We start from the raw sequence: 18,303 nt of genomic DNA, 5'->3' as shown, positions 1-18,303 counted from the left end.
CTGTAGCCATGTCAATGCCAGAGCTTTGAAATAAACCTTGGGCTTTGAACTTATTCTTCATGTTAAGACCGTGCATCGTATTGGCTTTGTATGCAGGAGCTGGGAGTATCACCTTACCTCTCTTCTCATTTGCTAGCCGCGTTGCAAGCTCTCAGATTAGTGCTACTAACAGGCTAATATAATTTCTTGCCACCGGAATTGATCTCCCTCCAGAGAGCATGACCACTTTCTGAGGCTGTGTCCAGTTCAGGAAGCCTTTTTTCCCCTTTCAAGTCTTCTGCCCACCATACAGACTCAGATTCTGATTCCTCCTGCTACTTGGATGAGAAAATACAGCACTGTAGCATTATTGGGCACAAACGCAAGCGCTTGTGCTTGTATTCCAGTCGTGTCAGCCTGTTCTGTGCGTGCATGGATCTCTGGAGCCAAAGCAGACCTTCAGATTCCTGGTGTCACAAGGATTCTTCCTGGGTGGATAGGACCAGGCTGTTGAGACCATGCTTGTTAACAGTAACTGGTGGAACCAGAGAAACCACCATCCACGTGGAGAATATGAGAGTGAACTGCAAGAAGTATAAACTGGTTCTGTGTCGCTTTCACAGTGAAGCTCTGGTAGTCACTGGAGAAAGCTTGGGTTCATTAAGTGACAACACTGAGAAATGCCTCCTTCCTTGATGCCATCAGATAGCTGCTGCTTGAGCTCTCATTGCAGTTTTGTGACAGAAGAGTGCTTCCTGGGCTGTGCAGAGCTGGTTCAATGCTTATGAGAGCATTCCTGCAATCCCTATTTGCAGGAAGGACTTCTTTCGATAATAGTGTAGATATGTGGGGTACATGATTGGAGTTGACCACACTGTGAATACTTAATTCAGATAAAAGGTTGCTAATTAGAATTACAGTTCATGCGTATATCCACTTTATGCCCACTATCCCTTCTCTGAAAGGGACCCCCAAGATCCCACTTTAAGCCTGTGATTGAAGGGGAACTGAAGAGGTTTGGATGTGTTTCACCTTATGTACTCCTGCATGAGTGAAGGCAGGATGCCACCTTACTCTCTGCAGATACTGCAAGGGTTGGTTTTTTTAAAGTCTTAATTGATAGACTGGATGTGCCTATAATGTAAATGGACACGTGGATGACATGTTAAAAATCTCTTGTCACTAGTAAATCGTATCCCTTTTCTAGTCCAAGACGTCAACAGACTGAGAAACCCCAAGTATAAAGTGCTGCCTGCCTTCTGGTTAGGGTGAGGGAAGGTCTATAAAACAACTGTATCAAAGTAGTAATCCTTCGTGGCAGTGGATTTATCTCGCTAAGGTCCACTGTTGATTACAAACCTGTCTTAAAGAACTAAAAGGCATTTTTTAAATGCAGGATTTGTCCTATTACAGTGATTCCAGAAAGTGGCCTTCTGTTATCAGAGAGAAGGGAAGAACATGGAAATAAAAAGAAATTATGGAAGAGAAAATGTATTTTAAAAACCTAATGTTAGGCTGATACGAGTTCTGTATCAGGTTGTTTACCTGTTGAAAGATTACCAGTGCTACTGAAATTGGTGCCTGCTTTTATAAGAAAGGGTACATAGTGTTTGATCTTGACAGGCAATGTTGAGTGCCTTTGAATATAAACACGTCAAAACAGAGGATGACTGGTCATCTCAGTAAAGTAAAACTGCCAGGGAACTTTGTGTCCATCCAAGTCCATGAAGATGAGATACTTGTGCATCTGCTGCCCAGAAGCACGGGAAGTTCTTGCTTTTCAGAATAGGGACAGGGCAGACCTATCTTCCTGTATGAATATATAGTTTCCGTAATTGTAAATGATATTAATAGCTGCTTTACACTATAGAAGTGTTGTATTACTCTGTTTCTAGAAAACTGGTAATGAAGCTACCATCTCTGTCGGAGGTTGTAGCAGACGTTCAACCCCTGATCTGTTTGTTCTGTTTATGGTGGCGTTCAGCAAGGGAGCAAGAGAAGCAAACCCATCTTTTTTTCCTCCTGTATCAACCATTGAAGCATTTATTTTAACTGTGGGAGCAGAAGTGTCTGAATTTCTTGCTTCATCAAGAAAATTGTTAGTCGTTCAGGTGAAGCAACGTGAAGCCTCCCGCTCGTTCTGGGATGGAAGGTTTTCTGTGGTTGATAGAGGATTTACGCACCTTTGGTGTGACTGCAGTGCACTAGCATATCTCCTGTTTTGAACTGGTCCTGCACAGACCACTGTTCTTAAAAGACAAACTAACAGGGAAGAGATCAACTTCCTCAAACAGTCAACAGTCTTGAAAGTGAGACGGTGGAGAGATCATTCATTGTATTTGCAGGTTTAGGACTTTACAAGGTTGAAATAGTGACCAACATAACTGTATCGAGCTTAGGCAGTATTCTGAGTTCTTTTTTTTGTGCCTACCTGCCCACACTCATCTGGACCGAGACTGCTTGTTCTTCTAACTACTGATACTCCATGATTCTGCTTTTTTGCTACTCAATCTTCAAGAAGTCCCTTTGGGTCAAAGCATTATATCTGAGCTGACACAGCTGTAGTCACGTCTGTTAACTGGTAGGGTAGTAACAAAAGGAGAACTTTGGCTTGGGAAACAATTCTTTGACTGGGATGAAAACATTGCTTCCAACAAGATTTTTTTTGGCATGGTCTCTGTATTTTTCTGCAGATTGGCTGAACTAATTGTTTCCTATTTGTGACCCAAGAACTGTTTCAGCAAAACCTGTCTGCTCTTGTAGATTTGTTCACAGAAGAAATGGAAGACTTAATTTCAGCTGCATGCACTGGGAGCAAAAGTGGATGGGTTTCCCTCACCCCCTTTCCTTTTATTGCTCTTTTTCTTGCAAGCTCAAGACAAACAGATGCAGCAATTCCTCTTTAAGATTTACTATATAATCATTATCAGTGTCAGAGTCCCTACCTCCTCCATCGAATACCAGACATTGTGTTTTCTACTTGATCTTGTGCGCTTCGTTCTCCGGAAGAAAAGCTAGCTCTTTAAAACCAGATGTGCAGGTGGCAAAGCTGAGGACAAAGCTTGCTGCTGGAGTAGTGAGCACTTGTGCCAGGGAACCTTTTGTTAACCTAAGAAAATTAGTTTTGTTGCTGTTATGTGCTCTGTTTTGTAGGCTGTGGAATTTTCTGGGGAGTCCTTCTCAAAGGTCAAAAGTAGGGTGGGCTACAAATGGTGTGTTCTGTCACTTAAGGGTGATTTTCCTTAAATGTAGTAAGCAGGCTTTGGTCAGTGGTTCTGTAGACAGCACTGAACTATTTCCTCTGTTACCTCCCCAGTATAATCCTGTTCTTGCTATATTCTATTTATAAGTGTTTTTAATGGTCGATTTTCCTTAGGTAGCTTGGAAGTTGGTGAGCTTTTCTGTGGTAACCTATATTTACAGTGCATAATCAACGTGATTCTTGGGACAGTTTCATATTTGTCCATGAGATTAATTCAGGCTGCAAATCACAGGGATTTAAGCACTTTTGCAGTCCCATATCTACTCCTGCTAGTGGAGTTGTTGCAGGCTGTGGATGTGTTTAATTTTGAAAATCAGGTTTCTACATATGTTGGTCTTCAAAGGTCCAAGAAGGTAGTTGAAAAGCTTCTAAACTTGTGCTGAAGAAATGACATGTTAAGGAAGCTATTTATCTCTTCTGCACTGTTACGAGCCGTGTCTTAGTCTGAAGATCTCGGTGGGTATGCACGCTCTGTCAGGCAGGGCTCGGGCACTGGTACAGAAGTGTGTCCGTAAAGAATGGATGCTGGAAATAAAATATCAGATTTTTACAAGCTGATACAACCTAGCGTCACCCTGTAGTTAATTCTAGTTTACTTCAGTAGACAAAGTGCAACCCAGATTTAGGTGGCCCTTTCTGGAAGAAAACTGTATACATCTTACCTTGGAAATTTTCTCTGTGAAAGGAATATCAGCACGCACTTGTGAGAAGAAAGGCTAATTTAGGCTTGGAAAATCAGTTCTACCTTTTACTGTAATAGTCATATAATTTTGACTGTCTTTTCCCATTGGACTCCTCTTTCTGTTGGGGACAAGAAACTAGGATTGAAGTGTATAAAACCTATAATATGAAAATATAATACTAAACAGACTTGAATTTCACCTCCAAGTGTGGTAAGAGCTCTTTCCTGTTGGAATTATGATCTGTCTAATAAACAGAAGATTTTGGATGGCTTGTTACTTAAACTATTGTTTGTAAATGTCTTAACAGAGGAACCTCTCAATACGTTTTTGCTGTTCCAAGGTTAGAATAGAAATGTTTGAGAATGCTACGGAGACTGGCATAATAATCCTCATAGCCAGTCGTAGCAGAATGCTTGGCAAATAGTCTTGTGATACTCGAATTATTATACAAGATTAAGATCAGAATTGAGACTTGCAAACGCGATGCTAATCTATCTGTTCTCTCAGTCCCAGATGCAAACCCAGGTACAGCAAGTGGGGATTGTACCGACGCAGGCAATGGCAACTGGACCAACAGCAGATCCGGAGAAGCGCAAACTGATCCAGCAGCAGTTGGTTTTGCTGCTTCACGCTCACAAATGTCAGAGGCGTGAGCAAGCAAATGGAGAGGTGCGGGCCTGTGCTCTCCCGCACTGTCGAACCATGAAAAATGTCCTCAACCACATGACACACTGTCAAGCTGGGAAGGCCTGTCAAGGTGAGAGCATGTTGCTGAAGCTACTCTTGCAAATGAGCTGTGTAAGGTTTCTTGCGTATTTGTCAGCAGCGTTTCTCTTCTTGTCAAGAAGATCCCTATACCTGGCACAAATGAGTGCCAAAACTGGTTCTTTAGTTAAACAGCTGCTCCCTTTTTCATTACCTTTGCTCGGTTTCCATTTCTGATCTCTTCATAGTTGTCAGTTTAGAAAACAGAATGCAATATTTGCCTATCCTAGAAGTAGGATAGTACCAACAGTAGCCTTGAAAGCCTCTTTTTCATCTCCTCCATTCTATAAAGAGGATGTAATATCCACCATGTGTTTGCCTGCAACTCAGCCATGTAGAGTTTCTTAGATTTTAGTACTAGTTTCCTTTGTTATGGCATTATTGGTGGGTCCCAAAAAATTCTAGTTGCATTTAGCTGTGTTTAGTTATATATACAGTATTGCCTGTAAAGGAGAAAGAATAGAGTTACTTTAAAAAATGAGACGAGTTAACCAAGAAGTGACCTTAATTCTATTGCTTTTCCTTGTTACAGTTGCTCATTGTGCATCTTCAAGACAAATCATCTCCCACTGGAAGAATTGTACTCGGCACGACTGTCCTGTGTGCCTTCCTTTGAAAAACGCCAGTGACAAAAGAAATCAACAACGTAAGTAGTTGTTTTACTGCTGTCACAATGGAATGGTACTGTTAAAATTAAGTTGATCAAATGTGCAGTGTAGGAATAAACTTTGACTGTGATAAACTCCCAACAAACTTAATACCTGTTCAATATTCTTGTATAAGGATGAACATACTAATGAATTCTCCTTTCTGATCAGTGAATGCAATTTATTACTTAAATACACAATAATTGAAAAGGGAAAAATCTCAGCTCGAGTGCACAACTGTTTTTAAAGGGTGTGGCGACTTCTAGCTGGTGTTTTATTGTGAGGCAGGTCAATAGATTCTGGTTATAATGTAGTTTTGGATGTAGGTAGGGTTTTGGGGAAGATAAAAGCTACTTAATTATTTTTCTTGCTGCTAGAAACAACTTAAATCAACGTGCTAGTGATTAAGAATAATCAAAAATGTGTAAAAAAAAAAAATTTCTTGTGCACAAAAAGATCTCGTCTGGGTGTCTTAATCATTAAGTGTATTTAATGCTGGTATAGACTAGCTGAAGTTCTGCAATTTATAGTGGTTTTGCCCATGCCTGTTTTTTATAATAGCTTAGCTGTTACTGATGCTTGGGGGCAGCCAGTTTCTAGTGCATGTCTTCCCTCTTGCTCTGAAACAGAAAATACTGAACTTACGTTGGTAGGTTTGCTTCTCATCAAATCCTTTGAAAAGATGCCAAGGTAGAACATTTTACAGCATAGATGCAGCAGTTCTAGAAGTCTAAGTAATGTTACGCCTAAATATATTTAAAGAAGGGTTGAGAAGTGGAAAACAGCTGGAGGACTTGCGAAGCTTGTACATTTGAATTGTGTTGGAAGCATTCTGCTAATTTCCATTTAGGCTGAGACTGCAGCGAGGAACACTAATAAACCTTGGAGGATAGAGAAGAGCTCCTAGGTTAGGTGAGATTAAGGCAGAGGGGAGAGTAGCTGGTAAGACTGTCCAAATTATCCATTGAGGATGCTCTCATTACAGTTTCAGGAGGGTGTTTTTTCCCTCCAAAACTGAAAAAATTATAAATATAGAGCTACTTGGAGGTAAGGATTTTGTTTTCGTTTTACCAAACTTCTCCTTGGTAAACAAGATACATCTTGTGTGTTAAAAGTAGTAATTTGTTGCAAGTGATTAGTTATGCTTGGCCTTCAAAAAACGTGTTGAAAGCTTTGCTTTTTAATATGACATGGTCCATTTGTGCATAACATCCTTATTACACAGTGTTATCAAAGTGCTAACAACATCTAGCACAACAGAATTGTTATTTTCAATACAAGCTGCTGTAGAAAAGTAGTTTGTGCAGTATTTGTTTTTACGTCATTCATACAACTTAACAAAAGAGAAGGCACTTGAACAAAAACAGTCCTTAAAAATAATTTTGTAATGGGATCAAACAGGATGTTGTTTGAATGCAACAGAATTGTAACGCATAAGTGTAGAGTTTGGCTCTCTTGTTGCATGCGGGGGAGATAAATATGAAATCTCCTTCTTCTGTTCAATTAATAACGCAATGGTAGTAACCATGAAAATTTGCAGCTTAGTATGCTGAGGTGCAAGGTTCTTTGTTCTGAATTATGTCTGAGTCATACACGTGACACCTCGTGGTTTGTCTTAAGGTAAAAGATGAACACTAAAAGTACTTGTTTAGATATATTATAAAGGATACCCCTTTTTAGGCATTGAAAAATGTTTGCAAAATGATTTACGTTAATATGTGCATTTGAAAACACTGTGCCTGATCAGGTGAAAACTAACCTAAGCTAGGTTAGTTTAAGACTTGAAGAAAATGTTGGCTCTCTTAGGAATAAATAATTATAGCATCTACTAAACTGGGGGGAGGAGGGGATCTGCGTATGGCAGAATATGAGAACATTTAGAAGGGGAAAAAGAAGTGAGAAGTATAGTGACCCTCGTTACTTTTGTCAGGCTGTCGTCCTTACAGAATGAATGACCACGCGATGGTCATTAAAGACTTTGAGTCCTAGAATCTCTCTTTCTGTGCTCATGCCTATTTTACCATTGTTATTTCTAGTCCTGTTGTTTCTGTGCTGGGCTTTCAAGTGGCTCCTTCAAAGTGTGCCGATCTTTTAGAAAGTTCTGCAGTTCAGCACGTCTGAAACTGCAGTATGGTGGCTTTCTTCCAGCCTTCCTATGTGCAATGGTTTGTGTGCTCTTTGTAGCTCTCTGTTCCTACTCCTCGGGGCATTCCCTCTGCATGCTGCAAAAAGTCCTGGGTTTTAGGTTATTACCATGGAGCTGTTTCTTTACGGGTATCTTACTCCATGTTTTAGTGTTTAGATTCTTTGCAGGGAACATCTATCTGTGCCAGGTTTCATTTGTATAGCTGCTTTTTTTTTTTAAGTAATCTTGAACTGTCTTTTATTGTAATTGTTGATAGTAACATGACTTGTTAATAGGACGTGTAGGGACAAGTTTGAGATTCTTTCTGTTCCACATGGCTCTTACTGTGTATACCATGTATACCTCTGGGAGGGTAGGGGAAAACGGCAAAAAAAAAAAGTTATTTTGCACATGCTAAAACATTAAGCTTTTCTTTTGAATAGGCCAGTGACTCCTGTGTTTTGAAGTAATGACTTGAAATTTGGTAGAAGTGTTTTGGGGTTGGAGGGTTGTTTTTGTTAGGAAGTACTTCTTGTTCCCTGCTCAGCCCACCACAATTTGAGTTACAAACTTGCAAACAGCTGTTGATATATTTCCTAGCTTTATAGCTCTATCGTAACAATTATTTTTTCTGAAGATTCATCTTGTCATGCACATGCTTGAGCTTCTTAATTCTTCTGTTCCTGACCTGGGCAGGTGTGTATTGTGCCACCAAACAGCTATTGGGTATGCTTCCCCTTGTAGCCCTACAGGTGGTGATAAGTGTGCTGTGCTCACCATTTATTATGACCTGGGCCATCCTCATGCAGTGCTTGGTGTGCTTCATTTCAGGATCAGGGGACACTAGAAAATCTTTGGGATCCCTGTTCAGTTGAGCGAGACTGCAAGGTGGAGTTGTGGACATGGAGCTAGTCTCTCCTGTTTTTTTCCTTGTAGGAAAATTTTAAATAAAACACAGTGAGGAAAAAGCTGGATTGAGAGAGTAAATTTGAGACAGCTAATCTTCATCTAAAAATGTGACTTTAAAGACAACTGGGCCAGAAATTCTGGAGTATGTGGACTTGGGGATGAAGGGTGGGAATCTGGTGAGGGAAATGGAAATAGGGACTAGGAGCCAGCTGGCTGAGGGAGTAGGTTATTGGGTATGGGCAGAAAATGAAAGAAGACCTGGATGTAGATCATTTGGGAACTGACCCTTTGTAGAGAAGGAAGGAGTGCATTGGTGTGCAGGGAAATGTGTTCAGAAAGAGTAGGCAGCAGCTTCTTCACTAGAGCCCGCTTCCTGTGAAAACGGGAAGTGAAATCCAGTTTGCTCAAGTCTTACTGTCAGTAACTGTCAGTAAAATCTATAAACAAAATGTCTCTTGTTTTTTCAAGTGCTGGAAATCATACGTAATGGTGACCTACCAGCTATGAGTTACTTCACTGAGCCACGTGATAGATGGTTAGCCTGCAGATTAAGAAGTTCCATTCATTGGCTAATGCAATGCTATACTGTGAAGGCTTTTAGTTTAATGCTTAACTTAAATAAAAATTAAAATGGCATTGGTGGTGAAGTTTAATACTGACACTTCCTACCTTTAAATTGTTAATAAAATCTTTACTTACCCCGTGATTTGATTCATGATATAGCCTTTAATTAAACAATCGTATACACTTACCTTTTGTATACCTGCCTAATTCTGGGTGCAGGACAGGCTTGTGCTGAGCTGAGTCAAGGTTACCAGCAGAATTTTTGCTCCAGTCACTTTGAGCTAGAGTGGATGTAACGAGCAGAGCGAGGAGCTGCAGGACAGAGCATTTGAACACTGCTGAACGAGTCTCTATTCCAGAATTTGGAAGCAAAATGAAAAATTTAAATCAGACTTCTCAAAAATGGATTAACAGGTTGCTTTCACTGGGGTGGTCAGGTTAGAGAAGTGCTGGGCATTCATACTTAAAATAGCATTAGGAGCCTGTGGTTAAAATAAATCCTAATCGGCTGGAGGGGTTCCCCTCTAGAAGACATGAATGCAGTTTCATTAAGGCAGCATTATCTACTTTGCACACTGAAACAGGAATCCTGTAGACGAGATAGTGTTTGATCGTTTAGATTACATCCTAATGCATATGCCCAAGAGGGCCTAATCAGGGCTGTTCAGGAAGTTCTGGGGCAGCTTAACTTCTGCTTGTTTGAACCTTCACTCTTAAGATATATAAACACATGTGACACTGTAACAGTGGGACATACAGAGCTCAATTGTCTTTAAAGCATTTAGAATGTGAACAGTCCTGTACAGAGTTGTCTTTACACTTGTAGTTTCTGTCCTGAGCTCATCAATGTCTAAAATGTCAGTTAAAAAAAAAAACAAACCCACAAACAGTAGATGTTGCTTCATGTAGCAGCGGCCTAATGTGATAACTCTGTTTCAGTGCTGTATTTATTTAAATTGACTTGATTTCCTATGGTATCTGCCACAGAAAGGACTGCATTTGCACTTGATCTGTCCAGTATGGAAATTTAATACTCTCTTCCTCCATCTTCTTGTTTGACAGATTGAGATAATGTCATGCGTTCATATAAAACCAATGAACAAACAGACAAAAAAAAAAAAAAAACCTTCAAAATCAGATTCCTGATGTTGTGAAAATACAAATATAGAAAAACTGAGACTAAATAGTCGGAGCCACTCATTTCCATGTTGTAAGCGTACCGCTGGCTGTAAGAATGTGGTCTGTCCCCTAATAATAATACTTCAGTTTGAAGTGTTGAAGCAACATTTGGCTGTTTACCAGCTTTAGTGAGTTGTTCTTGCTTGAATTAGGTACATGCACACATGTGGAACTTCTTGGAGATCATTAGTCTTTTCAAACTTCAAGTCACAATAGTGGTCTTCAGACATTATCCCCTTATGATAATGTTAGTAGTTTTATGAAGAAACAGTGGGGGGGGGGGTGTCTGTTTAGAATAGACTTACTCTCCACGTTGTCACTTTTAAAGTGATGTTTAGACTGTCAACTCTGACAAATACCCAAACTGAGTTTTTATAAGTAGTCTTTGGTCTGGGGCAGAAATAAGAGTTCTGGAAATCTGATCTTGCTTAAGTAGACTTCTCTAGAATTGGCTGGATTGTGGTTCCTAAAGCTGCTCTAACACAGGGGCTGAACTTGTGCTTCATAGTAACCGATACCACTGCCAAAGCTCAGCCCAAAACCATGGACAAGAGGTGACTGACTTCTCCAAGCTCTGCCTTAGCTTCAGTGTGAGCTTCAAGCCAAGCTTGCAGTCCTCAGAAGATCAGTGCCAGCTTTTTTCCCCAGAAGAGCACGAGGAATGGTGAAACACTTGGCTGTCCTCAGTGGGATGGCTAGAAGCCTTTTCCCTGTTCCCAACCTTCAGCATCACCTGTGGTCATTCTACCATCTCCAGAGATGTACCTCTGATTTACAGCCAACGCTGAAAGCGTATGGGGTTTTTTTGTTGTAACTTTTCCAGAGAAATATCATCATCTTTCTCTAACAAGCTCGAATTTTTATTAGCTCCTGAATTGATCCTTTGCTGTCATAACAGCCTCTGAAGCCTTTTGAGTTCCAGGGTGCCGCAAGTTTTGTGCTATTTAACCTTTCTAGAGACTTCCTATTTCTTGGCTTGCGCTAGTGTAAAGGCGTCTTTCTCTTAGATTGTGTGATTCCAGAGTGCTATGTGCAAGTCCAACAAGAAATTCATATGTCTTTTTTTCTTAATGAAACTGATAGGATCTCAATCAGCTTCTGTCTTTGTTTTTAAACTTGCGTGGAAACGATCAGCGAGTTCAAAAGTTATTATGAATGTGTCCACAGAGTGTAAGCATATGTAAGCCAAACTTCCATGGTAAACCCAGTGTTGAAAATACTGTGGATTGTCCTTGGGGGAAAAAAAAATGTTTTCTGTGGGACTACTTATTCTGGAGAGGGGGATCTCTGACTGTATTTATTTGTAGTTGTTTGGCAAATGAGATCAAACTGAATTCTCATCTGGAGAGGGAAAACTCTGGACTCTGTAACGTGTGTGTTTTCTCTTGGATGGAAGCTGAAAGTGTGTGTGTCTTTTTCAGTGATTCTCTCAGTTTCCATAGCGGGTAAGGATTTGAGAAAGCCTAGATAATGCTGTTAATGTCTCAGAAGGCTTGTTTTCCTGATTTTATTTTTTTTCCTACCATGTGCCTCTCCTAATATTTCAATAAAACAGCTATTGTGGGAGAACAAGTCTTATGAGGAGCGGCTGAGGGGTTGTTCAGCCTGGAGAAAAGGAGGCTGAGGGGAGACCTCATCGCTCTCTACAGCTACCTGAAAGGAGGTTGTAGCGAGGTGGGGTCGGTCTCTTCTCCCAAGTAACAAGCGATAGGACGAGAGGAAACGGCCTCAAGTTGCACCAGGGGAGGTTTAGGTTGGACGTGAGGAAAAATTTCTTTACTGAAAGAGTGGTGAAACATTGGACCAGGCTGCCCAGGGAAGTGGTTGAGTCACCATCCCTGGAGGTATTTAAAAGACGAGTAGATGAGGCACTTAGGGACATGGTTTAGTGGGCATGGTGGTGTTGGGTCGGCGGTTGGACTCGATGATCTTAGAGGTCTTTTCCAACCTTAATGATTCTATGATTCTATGATTGTTGCCTATATTAAAAGCTATTATTGTTGCTATGTTTAGCTCACAAATTTGTAATGCACATTACGTATTTAATTACTTAAGGCGGAAAATGTGAAGTACGTATTACTTCTACCAGAGTCTCGGTTATCAAAATGCAGTGTCTGTGTAGTGAAGGATGTACTCCATGTGTCATTCACAATGGAACACGTTATTACTTAGAATGGCAGCTAAAATGAGGATCGGAAAGCAGATTTTTATTCACTTCTGGGTTTAGCAAAAACTACTTTTCCCTGTTGTCTCCATTTCCTGTCTACAATGGAAATGGCTCTTCCATACATCTGTGTGGTGAGAGGGGTTGGTTGGTTGTGGTGGTCATACAGGTTAATGAATACCTAAATACTATTATCTAAACCGTTTACCAAAACCTGTGGCAGGCTCATCCCCTTTCTGACTCTTCAAATTACTTTAGATTTTGTCAGTTCAGTCTGAAACCCATCAGGGCTTTTCATGTCTCTGAATAACTTGGGTTTTAGGGTAATTTGGCCTTCAGAGGATTCAGACTGCTTGGAATGAAAATTTCTACCAACAGATCTTCAGTATTACCTTTGTGTCCAAGGACACAGTATTTCTGCTGAACTCAGGATCTCTGTTCTGGAGCCAAATATTTTGACCTAAAGTGGGATTGATGGGAAAGAGGGAAGTAGAGGAATTAATTATTCCCCCCCCCCCCCCCAGTCTACTGTCCCAAGCATGAAAATCCTATTTAGCCTTACATTGGAGCCTATACTTTATGTATATTACAGTAATTATGGGCTTACCTGCCCAAAATCTACAGCACTTCTCTTTAGACTGCATGTATTAATTGCTAGGATGGTTTCTGTCCTATAGAATCAAAGGCTGAGTTTCCCCACTTGGCATCTCGGGTGTCGTTCTGTCCTTTGGCAGAAAAATATATATCATATAACTATATGCATGTTCTGTTGATTCTTGACATGATTTGTTTTATTGTTTGTTTGTTCTCATTGATTTTTCAATTTTCTCTTATCCTTTCTTTTTTTATAGCCCTTTTAGGGTCTCCAGCTGGTGGAATCCAAAATTCCATCGGTTCTGTTGGCACAGGCCAGCAGAATACTCCATCGCTAAGTAATCCTAATCCGATTGACCCCAGCTCCATGCAACGAGCCTACGCTGCTCTTGGACTGCCATACGGCAACCAGCCTCAAACACAGTTGCAGCCCCAGGTACAAGGCCAACAGCCGGCACAGCCTCAGGCTCACCAGCAAATGAGGACCATTAATGCATTGGGTAGGTGGAAAAAATACCAAGAAACTAAGGTGTTAAAATAAACTGAACTGTTGAATTTTTAGGATAGTCTAGTATTTCACTTGATCAGAGTAGTGACTTTCTGTTCGTGTTGATTAATAACTTAAAATTATACTGTTTATAAACCCTACCATTTGTTTACATTTGAATATGAGAAAGCTTTGAATATATTGCTTCTGCCAAATAGCAGTGATTTTAGTTTCTTTTAAAATATAGTTCATAGCTTATTGTTGTCCGAGGTGATTAGACAGAATTGCTGAAGGATTTTGATTTGTTTAACAAGTATTTCACCTGTTTTAGCAGACAGTTCTGTCTCAAATGCTAATTTCTTTCTGGAACTTAATTGTAGTGTTATCTTCTTTTTAGCTTACTGAACTAGTCTTAAAAGTTTATGAATTTTAAATTTTAATAGACTAGTTTTTGTAGAAAAAGATGTTCAGACTGAAGGTAACTTTTGATTCCATAAGTAGCTATGTATATGCACCACAGCAGATACTGTCATAAAAGTACTTACCTGATAAAACGTTTCTTTCGTTAACCAGTTGGGTCAGTAAAGTGTGGTTTTGCCATGTTATTGTCAAAATTGTGAACTGGGTACCAATGATGTTTAATTTTGTCCCAAAGGAGCCAACCAGATGAACCTTCCTGCAGGAGGAATAACAACAGACCAGCAAGCTAGTCTAATTTCTGAAACTGCTCTTCCAACATCCCTTGGGACAAATAAGTAATGCACTCATTTTCATTCTTGCTCAATTAAACATTTATTTACATGCTTATGAATGTAAATAAAGAGCGTGCTTTAAAAACTAATTATTATTGGCATGGAAATGATCGGTCACATCTATAGCTACGCTCTTCTTTCCTATTTCAATTCTATATCTACCTCTTTGTCCCCTCAGAGAGCCCCAGAATATTTAGTAGCTTTAAATGAATCCCCAAAGGAAGAATATTTTGTATTTTTAAGTTGTGATTCTTTATCGTTCATACCATGTCTTAAAAACTCCTGAGCTTTGCTGCTGTAGGTGTTGCAGTTTGCTGATATCAAAATTTCTCTTAGAGAATGTTTGACACAGTAGCTAGAAGTGATGAGAGGAATTACTTAAAAATTACTTCAGGCATCAAACATGCAACAAAACTCTGCATTCAGTACTGTAACAGTCCCTTTTCTTTTTATTTTAGCCCACTAATGAATGATGGCACAAATTCTGGCAATGTTGGAAACCTCAGCTCAATGCCAACGGCTGCACCTCCTTCTAGTACCGGGGTAAGGAAAGCATGGCATGAACATGTCACTCAGGACCTGCGCAATCATTTAGTGCATAAACTGTAAGTATTCACCAAGATTGTGTATTTTCCCTGAATGTTTTTGAAGAATTTCAGTACTGTAGTTCTATTGTTAAGCTGAAAAGTTGTTGATGAGAAAGTTACCGGCAGTGGTTCTCTGACACTGGGCCACTGAGGATGAGCTGTTACCTCTAACCCTCCTCTTCAGTTCATTCTTCGTGCTCATTAAGGAGTGGGCATGAAATTAGTTTATATTGCTAGTAAATTTGCTCTGCTGTAGTAAACAAGTATTTAGACTCTAGACTGTCAAACCTCACATTTTTTCATCATTGAATTTGCTTTAATCTTGTGGGGAGTAGTGCAATATAGATTTAATTTTTTTAAACAGTTTTGATATGCTTTTACATCTCTGATGTATGAAGGGGTGTCCAGGTTGAATATTATAGAGCTGTATTGAATTTTTTTTTTCTCTGAAGAGTTTTTCTTTTATTCTTCCTCCTTTCTTGTAGTGTCCAAGCCATCTTCCCCACTCCTGATCCGGCAGCACTGAAGGATCGCCGCATGGAGAACTTGGTGGCTTATGCCAGGAAAGTGGAAGGAGATATGTATGAATCTGCTAACAGTAGGGTATGTTGCTTCAGTCCAGCTATTCAGTATATGTTCAAGAACAGTAGTATCGCAAATTTTATAAGCGTAATGAAAACCACAGAGAATCATTTCACTGTTCTCTTGATAAGGAAAGTCATGCTTTCTGCCTGTGACAGTGTTTGTATAGTCCCAAGCCATCTGACTAATGTCACTCCAAGCTAATTCACCTCCGTCAGCTCCATGAAGACTAGACAACATCGTCCCAGCCCTATTTGCATTCCTCCTGAAAGTGTGATTGACATGCATGAAGACTGGAACATTGCTTGCGGTTCTTGATGTTTCCCTTACTGGCTTTATCCTTTCTGGAAGTCTGTGTAAATAACAGTTTTAAAACTTTCTTGATGCCTCTTTACTGTTGGAGGTTTTCTCCAGGACTCAGTCCTGTTACACCATTTACCTTTTACCCACACTGTTGGAATTACTTCTCTCTTCAGCAGCACCGAGTGATTTGGCTAAGACACATAGCTGTTTCACGTCTCAACATAAGTAGTAGTCAGTTAGCCTGTGTTTGTCTTTGTGCATGGCAAACAAGACAGGATTCCTTTTCTTGTTCATGATTTTTGCTTTGTCTGCAAAGAGGTGTCGGTTCAAATCTCTATTACTCAGAGGGAGCAAACTGCTGTTGTCTGACATGCTGAGGATACTATTTCATTATGACACTGTAGTAATTCTACCCTAAAGGAACCACTCCCTGAAAGTTTTCATCAGGTAAAGACAATGTTAGTAGTGCCAGTAATAGCTAGTGAGGTCTTTCCTGATCAGAATCTTGAGGTCCTTTCTTAAATAAGGTAAGAGTATCTAAAGAGAGTAGTTAGTGGCATTTCAGGTGATAATCATCCAGTAAAGACACAAACACTGAGTCTGCCCCTCTCAGACCATCTCCCAGAAGAGCTGAAGATGGAATGCAAGTTTTATTTCCTAGAGGTAGATAAGCAGTGGCCATACTTGTAATGCTGCTGCTGTGTCAGCATTGGTCAGTGACAATATCATACTCTCCTTGTGGCTACCAGGAGTTTGTTTAGCAAGAAAGGCTTGTGTGTGATCACCCTGGCAGCTTCAGAGAACAACTTTATGTCTATGAACTCCTTGTTCTCTCTGCATAGGCATCTAAATACCTCCTCAGTAAGAATGAGCGTAGTATACTTCTGGTTATAAAATAGTCTTCTGACCTCTATGCCAGACAAATACCCAGAATTATCTTCTCTCCACCCCTGAAAACAGCTGTCAGAGCCTCATTGCCAGAAGTCTCTTTTATGAGAATTCATCTAACGTATTTGGCTTCAAGCGGCAAACTTGGATGAAGGGAGTGGTTTAGAATGTATTAATGATGCCGTGTGGAATTGCATCCTTCTTTTTGAGGAGCATCCGTTCTACTTTGACATTGAAAAACGGATTAGTATGAGGCATCATTGTAAGCAGTTTGACATTGTTTTAGTAGTATGTGTTCCTTGTGAACACGTCCTTCTTCGGGAATCTTTGCAGTGTGAAAGTAGCACAATATTAAACTTACAAGTAGGAAGTTACAAGTGAAGTGTCTTGAGTAGGCGGAGGGAAGGGGCTGTAGTGCTTTTAAATTGGACAGCAGAAAGTGTCTGCACTGATGGGTTTTTGAGATGTTTGGAGGAGGGAAGTGAGCTAAAAACAAAGCTTTGTATTGCAACACTGGACTTTCTAGGCTGGTGAGCAACACTGGACTTTCTAGGCTTGTGAGGAATACCTGTCATATTAGTTTTCTGAAGTGAACTCAATCCTACTGCAATAACAAATTCTAGTTTTGTTGAAAATTGGATGAAGACAAAATGGTTGTGGGACAACCATCACTCAACCTTTGCTCCAAGTAACACTGGGTTTTAAGAGCATAGGTGACCCCACAAAAGAAATGTAGTCTTGAGGGTTTGTGGGGTTTTTTTTGCCTTTAACAGGTGCATAATCTCATGCACTTGGCAGATGCGTGTCCGGCAATTGCTGACAAGCAAAACTGTCTACCTTGCTGTGCGCTGTGACTGTCTTATTTGATCTGTTGTCAATGTGGATTGAGTAAAATGGATTTTTCATCTCGTACAGATGTAGTGTTTAGTTGTCTCTGCCTGTGGACTATTTTTCACTGATTTCCTCCATTCCTTTGAGGTTTTGTCTGGTTTTGTTTATTCTCTGCAATGACTGTTGGTAGACTCTTTAGGAAAAGAGCAGTTCCTTTCTTTATGTAGAAATTGATCTGTCGTTAATGTCTGTCTCCTGAAGTTTATTCAGCGTAACTGTGTTGCTGGGAACATCTTTTTCTTTTGTCTGTGGATTAGTGGAAATGTTTATTATGAAAATAACATTTAAAAATCATTAACACTTAGAAACTAAATCACGGCTTCCTCTTTTTTGTTGAAGCAACAGAGAACCTACAATCTTCTCTGTCTACTAATCTACTCAGAGTAGATATGAAGGATAGCCATAAAGTCAAGTCTCGTATGTGTTTTCTGGAAGCTTTGATTTTTCCTTTTCTGCATTAAAGCAGTGATGAGACTGTCTCAATTTAACAGAATTCTGAAAAGAAATATTTCTTTTTCAGGTAGGTGGGTGTATACATAAAAAAAAACAACCAAACCAACCAGGTGATGGCATTCTGGTAGACTACGTGAGTTCTGCTGCTGCTTTCTTATACTTGACGCTGAGTACTATTTCTTTTTTTCTCTTTTAGGATGAATACTATCATTTATTAGCAGAGAAGATCTATAAGATACAAAAGGAGCTAGAAGAGAAACGGAGGTCTCGTCTACATAAACAAGGGATGTTGGGCAATCAGCCAGCCTTACAGACCCCAGGACCGCAGCCCCCTGGTATCCCACAGGTGGCTGCTGCCATGGGCCAGGCACAGCCCGTGAGGCCACCCAGTAAGTACTTCTATAGGAGGTACTTCTGCATTTCAGCTGTAGCTCTGCGCAGTTTGTGTCCTTGGGCTCTCATGCTAATCTTGAGTTTGTATTTTAAACT

General features: G+C 40.1%; 1 protein-coding gene across 5 annotated transcripts in view; it reads left to right on the top strand.

Moving 5' to 3' along the window:
* The window catches only part of CREBBP (CREB binding lysine acetyltransferase), a 99,242-nt gene that overhangs the window by 42,933 nt on the left and 38,006 nt on the right, over positions 1 to 18,303 (top strand). For all 5 annotated transcript variants that reach the window (XM_076350782.1, XM_076350781.1, XM_076350780.1 and 2 more), the window contains 7 exons: positions 4,432 to 4,681; positions 5,222 to 5,335; positions 13,129 to 13,371; positions 14,014 to 14,113; positions 14,569 to 14,715; positions 15,183 to 15,300; positions 18,011 to 18,203. In XM_076350782.1, coding sequence (XP_076206897.1) covers positions 4,432 to 4,681; positions 5,222 to 5,335; positions 13,129 to 13,371; positions 14,014 to 14,113; positions 14,569 to 14,715; positions 15,183 to 15,300; positions 18,011 to 18,203 — 1,165 coding nt within the window. The remainder of the gene's footprint in view (positions 1 to 4,431; positions 4,682 to 5,221; positions 5,336 to 13,128; positions 13,372 to 14,013; positions 14,114 to 14,568; positions 14,716 to 15,182; positions 15,301 to 18,010; positions 18,204 to 18,303) is intronic.

The sequence above is a fragment of the Aptenodytes patagonicus genome, chromosome 13, assembly GCF_965638725.1.
Source record: "Aptenodytes patagonicus chromosome 13, bAptPat1.pri.cur, whole genome shotgun sequence".
Classification (NCBI taxonomy): Eukaryota; Metazoa; Chordata; class Aves; order Sphenisciformes; family Spheniscidae; genus Aptenodytes; species Aptenodytes patagonicus.
This window is presented reverse-complemented; position numbering and strand designations above follow the sequence as displayed.